This window comes from Vitis riparia, chromosome 1 (genome assembly GCF_004353265.1).
Source record: "Vitis riparia cultivar Riparia Gloire de Montpellier isolate 1030 chromosome 1, EGFV_Vit.rip_1.0, whole genome shotgun sequence".
NCBI classification, from domain to species: domain Eukaryota; kingdom Viridiplantae; phylum Streptophyta; class Magnoliopsida; order Vitales; family Vitaceae; genus Vitis; species Vitis riparia.
Window position 1 is genome coordinate 8,800,381 of NC_048431.1, and position 6,531 is coordinate 8,806,911.

At 33.0% G+C, this 6,531-nt stretch overlaps 1 protein-coding gene across 1 annotated transcript; it reads left to right on the forward strand.

Moving 5' to 3' along the window:
* The first annotated feature begins 5,401 nt into the window (after window positions 1-5,401).
* LOC117915298 (transcription factor bHLH168-like) lies at window positions 5,402-6,119 on the forward strand. The gene is made up of 3 exons (XM_034830855.1): window positions 5,402-5,557; window positions 5,620-5,958; window positions 6,051-6,119. Exons 1-3 carry the CDS (start codon window positions 5,402-5,404, stop codon window positions 6,117-6,119), a joined length of 564 nt encoding a protein of 187 aa, XP_034686746.1.
* Window positions 6,120-6,531: the final 412 nt, after the last annotated feature.

A 6,531-nucleotide genomic window follows, 5' to 3' on the forward strand; every position in this document is an offset into this window, starting at 1 on the left:
AGTTATTTGTTTACAGAGGAGAGAAAAAAAAATGACCAATATCCATAAAATGTCTGAGTGCCTAGCTTCTAACCAATCCAATAATAATTCCTAAATTGTACCACAACAGAATTGCTAACAACTATGATGTCTTTCTGTTTTAGCAAGCTTCCAATGACCAAATCAATAACTATAGATAAAGGCTTAAGAACTATCCAAAGAGAGAAAAGATAAATAAATAAATAGTAGCAGAAAATTTAATTTCTGAAAGAAATATAGAAAAGAAAAACAAGAGAACCATAGAGATCAAAACAGAGCCAAAGGACGGTTTGCGGGTAAGGGTGGGTTCAGGTAAGGGTGGTGGTTTTGTGGGTACACGTCTAGGTGTCAGATCCTTTGCATCCCAAAATCTTAGGAGTCTAGAACTCAGAGATTCAGCTGAGAAGGATCTCAACTATAAGCGCAAGTATTTGGATATGGCATTAATTAAAAATTAACATTAAATATAAGCATAGTAAGGTAAGTTTTAAGTTATCTATAATATTACATGGTTAATTGTAATTGAAAACATATTTATTATAATTTTTCTATTTTAAGAAGATATTAAGCTTATCTTACTTTGATATTATTGCTAATTATACATGAAGAACGTATTTATTATAAGTCTTTTATTTTAATATTGTAAAAAAATTATAATAGATTAGATATTGATAAAATATAATTCACATTTAATTTTGTTCTCATATCAAAAATTGAATTTGTATATTAATTATTATCATTTATCTTTAGATTTTTTAAGATATTGATTTTGATATTTATCTTTATATTTTTATTCTATGAATTTTTCTTTATCTTTAAATTTAATATAATATTAATTATTGTATTTATCTTTAAATTTTATTTTACAACTATTAATTATTATATTTTATTATAATTTAAAAAAAATTAAGAAAAATATAAAACACTTAAGCTACAAGAGTTAGAAATTAATTAAAAAATTCTTTAATTTTGTGTTACAAGGTTTAGAAATCAATTTAAAACATGGAAAGGGTGTGGACTAGAAACAAAAGCATACTTGTTATCATATGCCAATTAGTCAAAAAAATCTCCAACCTAAATATATTCTCAACAACAATGCCACAAACATAGTGATGATTACATGGTCTCGGAAAGTGAAGTTAGTGTCGTAGTGAACATAACATGTACATAACAGCTAATAATAGTTCCACGGTTATAAAGAAAAGATGATTGCAGAAACATCACAATAATTATTGTTTTACCCTAGATTCGCTTGATGTTCTACCAAGAAAAAGATAGACAGAGACATAGACACACATACAGAGAACAAATAAGCAGCAACATAGGAAAAAGCAAATACCTCAACAACAATTCCCAAGTAATCTATGAATGTTGGAATCTTGCCTTTTGCAAACAGTCCATATATATCTGTAATCCAACAATGAGAAGTTGAGAATGGGAAAAGAAGAAGGGACAGGGCAGAAATTTCAAAGCTGACATACAATACATAATGAAAAAGCTAAAAATCATTAATGCTTATTGTAAATAACATAGGTTTCTTCTTGTATGTTTTAACAGGAAGAAGTTAAAGTCACTTATGTTTGTAAATAAGTATCACAACAAAATAAACATTTTATATAGGTAACAATTTTTCCTCCCTGAAAATGAAATTGGAAACCTACCAGCATCCCACCCCAACACTTTGCTACTTGAACCAAGTATCAAGGGTTATGACAAGTGGCAACATAATAAGCATTTAAGACAACTTTTGAGAAGCAAGAACCAGCAAGAAATAATCTCGTAGCTAATATAAACAAATCTGAATAAAATTACAGCATATAATTTCAAATTAAATAATTAAAATTGTATTTTTGTAATGATGAACCTTAACAAATTTAAAATAAATATATCTTATCAAAGAGTATCATAGTCCAATGGTAGCAGTGATTGAACCCAACCCACGGTTTTCATTTAATAAAAATTAAGATGGATAAGAACCCAAGCTTTCGATTTTTCACTGAGAAATTCACACAACAGAGAGAAAAGAGAGAGAAGAGAGAAGAGCTAAGGACCCTCCATTTGGCACAAAGTAAGAAAACCTTATTTGCTGGTTGATGTGAAGCTCTATGCATTAAAAAAAGGAAAAACAAATTATAAACTTAATTTAAAAATAAAAAATAAAAAACAGCTCTCTAGGTGGCAGGAGAGGTGGGTTTTGGTTCAAATAGCTTATACTGCCTCTGGCATCTGTTCTTGAATTCTCCAACTTTGTCTCCCAAACATGTCCTAATTCCTAGGAGCTCATATTGCCACACCTACTCATTAGGGTTTGCATCAGTTTCCATTAACATTTAACTAAAAAGAGTTTAAAATTCAATCAAGGTCAAACAAAATCAACCATCCCACAGAGCAGAAGTTACATAGATATTCGAGAAAATCAGTCATGTCACAAACTAAGTATCTAATCACACAGCAGAAGTTCAGAAGTTCAGCTTTCCTCAATCCAACCAGCTTTGAATACATGCTTATAGGCTTATATAATCTGCTCCTTACCACCTTTAAACAAAACCCTTGAACGAATTAAACCAAAAAACCCAGAAAAAAAAAAAAGAAGAAGCACAGAAAATTAGGATTACAATCAATCAAGGGGATTCTTGGTACATTCTAACAAGTCCTATACCACTTTCCACCATTCAATTTATCCCAAAATAGCATAAATATCAAGGGGATACAGGAGACCAGAACTAATAAAGGCAATGGCATTAAACGGGAGAAAAAAATATCGAAGCATGATGGAAGAGTTAAATACTTAAACAAGTTAGTGTTGGTATTTTAATTATAGTATTCCATTAATACAGTACCAAAATACTGGATGCCATATACTTTTGTCTAACAATGGATGGAATAATAGATATACAAGCACAAGAAATATGTTTCACTAACATGAAAATGAAATTTATGAAAGGTGCCTAGATTCGAGAAATACAAACAGGATAGAACACCTATGAAGCATGAAATATTTTTGAACACAAACTTTAACAAATCCATAACATGAATAAATGTTTGGAACCACCACACTAGATCAGCAATCTGTAGCTTCTCAATATCATAACTGTTACAGCTATATTCGACTTCTAACCATATAAGCTAAGCCTATGTTTTGTTTCTGGAAAGTTTTAAGGAAAAAAAATAGAGCAGAGAAATATAAGAAAAAATTATAAAAGTTTTCTTTTATTTGATTGTCCATTGAAAAGTTGAAGGAAAGAAAATTAAATTGCTAAAAAATGTAATTTCCACTAACTTTCCTCATTTTTTGTTAAGGAAAATGGACACCACCACCACCCCAACCCTTTTCTTTGGTTTTTTTTTCTCTTCATCTTTCGCATGGTACCCAAACATGAGAAAACCATTTTCACTAGCATTTTTTCCTTTCCTTTTCTTATTACTTTCCAAGAACCAAACATAAGGTAAGTTTATGACACCCTTTCTAACACAACCATTAATAGACGGCTCAAGGTACTTCTAACAGTGAAAGAAGAATTTCACAAATACTTATAGTAAATTACAGCATAAGCCAAAAGTGAAGATAAAATCTATTAATACCTGCCTTCTTCATCTTCCAAATTCTGAAGATGTTGTTTTTCATCTTCACTTAAGTCCAATGCAACTTGGACGTAGGAAAAATTAGAACCAAAAAATAATCAAGCATTCTTTTCTCAGAATCATCATGCAAAATTTTCCAGCATAGCATAAAAGGAAATCATGAAGAAAAATTAAAAATTAAAAAATAATACTCATGCTCTCTACAATAATCACAATAAAGGCAAACTACTCCAACAAATTATTAGAAAAAATTGGAAAAAATAAAATTCAGATAATGGAAATCCATTTTCACCTCCATATAAAATACACCATGAAAAACATTGGAATCTAGTAAAGCTCTAGGTAAAAGAGGTATTTCAGGCCAATTTAAGAGTTCTATCAGAAATTCAAATGTCCATTCTGAAATAGAAAATTTAAAACCTAATTGAAACTTAACTATGCAATCCGAGTACCATAAAAACATTGAAAAAGTCACACAAATACTCGCATAATCTTATCAATCGAAAGGTTATAATACAAGGTGCAAAACACCAGAATCAGAAATAAGTTTCACATTCTACAAAACTTACACTAAAAAGAGAAAGTTAAAAGGTCACAGACAGTCGAAAATAACCAGAAAATAAAGGAAAATAAAAGAAAAGGGACCTGTTTGCCGATAAGTTCTCTCTTAGAGTGGGATGGGAGTTGGGAGACACTCATCTAATATATAGGGAAAGTTGTGTTTTTTTTCCCTCCCTCTGTTTTCTGGATCTAGGGGTCTCTTTGCTTTTGTGCCATTTGAATTAAATTTCACAAACCCTAAACCCACGATTTTTGAGCCAGGCTGAAAAATACCACCTTTGCCTGCAAATCGTGATCAGATTACCAAATAGCATCTTATTGTGCCATTGGAATTAAATTGCACAAACCCTAACCGACGATTTTTGAACCAGGCTCAAAAATACCACATTTGCCTGGAAATCGTGGTCAGATTACCAAATAGCATCTTATTGTGCCATTGGAATTAAATTTCAAAAACCCTAAACCCACGATTTTTGAGCCAACCAGAAAAATACCACCTTTGCTTGCAAATCGTAATCAGATTACGAAATAGCATCTTATGTTTTAAAAATAAAAATAAAAAAATCAAAAAGCTTGGACAGCTCGTGAACAATGCAAAACAACATTTACCCCAAATTTTTTCTCAACAGCCAAACAAATTGTTAAATGGAAACTCACCTGCGATTACTCCAAAAGGAAGACGAAGCTCCACCGCCGATTCCAGAAACCACCCATGAAAATGCAGGCAAAAGGAGAGGATAGGGCAAAAAGCGAGAAAGTCAGAGCGTTTCCCCAAATTTTTGAGTCGGGTCGTGGGTTTTGCAAATGCTAACTCTAAAGCTTAATATTTTTGTGTTCAATTATTAAAAACACAGCTTCCCGTGCTGACACGGATAAGGAGATGGCTGCTGACATGGAAGGCTGGAGGGGTAATTTTGGAAATTAAATTATAAACAGTGGATAGTGCATGAAAAGTATATTTTTTTTGGGAACCGTAGACATATTTTGGGTTATGGAAAGTTGGGTTATGAAAAAGCTATTTGGCCCAAATGGGCGGGCCAAAACACAGTTTTCCCTATATATTATATTAAACCGCCGCCAATGTTGACCCATACTCCCATGTAGTCTTGGGAATATGGGCAGTTTTCCAAGATCAAATTTCCCCAGAAAAGTAATTGTCCTTAGGTCGTATTCGGGGCATTATTCTATATAAAAGTTGCAGAAGTTTCCCAATGAGGTTTCCGCTCAGCATTACAATATTATGGAGGAAGAGAGCATAAGAGAAAGTATCCCCCGGAAAGGTAGCTCATCCAAACTTGATCGAAGGGCTCTGGAAAGAAATCGAAGATTGCACATGAAAGATCTCTTTTCCAAGCTTGCTTCCCTGATTATTCCTACCTCACGCTGCAAATCCAAGGTATGTACCACCATCGCTACTCTTACTATTATGGCTTGAATCTCTATTGTGTGCTGATGAAGTTACTGGATTCATGCATGGATACGCAGTGCCCATCTCATGTGTTGGTGAGTGAAGTCATCACTCATGTAAAGCAATTGCAAGAAAGGGTAGAGACGCTGAAGCAAAGGAAGCAGATACTTGAAGCTACAGAAGAGACTGCAGGTAGCAGTGGCTCAAGTTCGCCGGTGATCACAGTAAAAGACTTGGGTTTTATTTTGGAGGCATGTGTGATTTGTGGGTTAAAAAAGAAGCTCATGCTGCATCAAGTAATCAATGTTCTGGTGGAAGAAGCAGCTGAAGTTATCGCTGTTAGCCACTCCACTGTAGGGGGTAGGATATTCTATACAATTTATTTTCAGGTAAAACATTGTTATTCACGTTATTTAATTTCTTAAGTTCCATAACCTGAGTCTTTTTCGGTAAGATAATTAGCATCACTTCATTTTTGCAGGCGGTTAGTTCTAGAATTGGCATAGAAATTTCAAGGGTGCATCAAAGATTGAAGGAACTGATTTTGTGAAATACTAATTAATGTTGCTTTCTGGGCTATGCCCTCAAGGAAAATGGGGCAAGATGCTGTGTAGATTTTGTTCTATGCTTGGTCCTGGCAGAAAAGTGGAGATAGTTTATATGAGATCCCACAAATCTCATACACTTGCGCTCCCTTCCTTTTGTGTCTAAATATATAAGAGAACATTTTCACATTTACTATTTCCTACATCATTCCATTGATATTGAGAAATCCGTATTCGCCCATGAAAGCCGAAACTACAAAATATATTAACATAAACTAGCTATGGTATCATTAGTTATGGTATATCATCTTTAAAGCTGTTACTAAGAGTACTCTCTCTCTCTCTCATACCGTAATGCCATTAATGAAACTTCTACTTTCAATTTGATTGGGCCCCCAGTAAAATATGAACATCAAC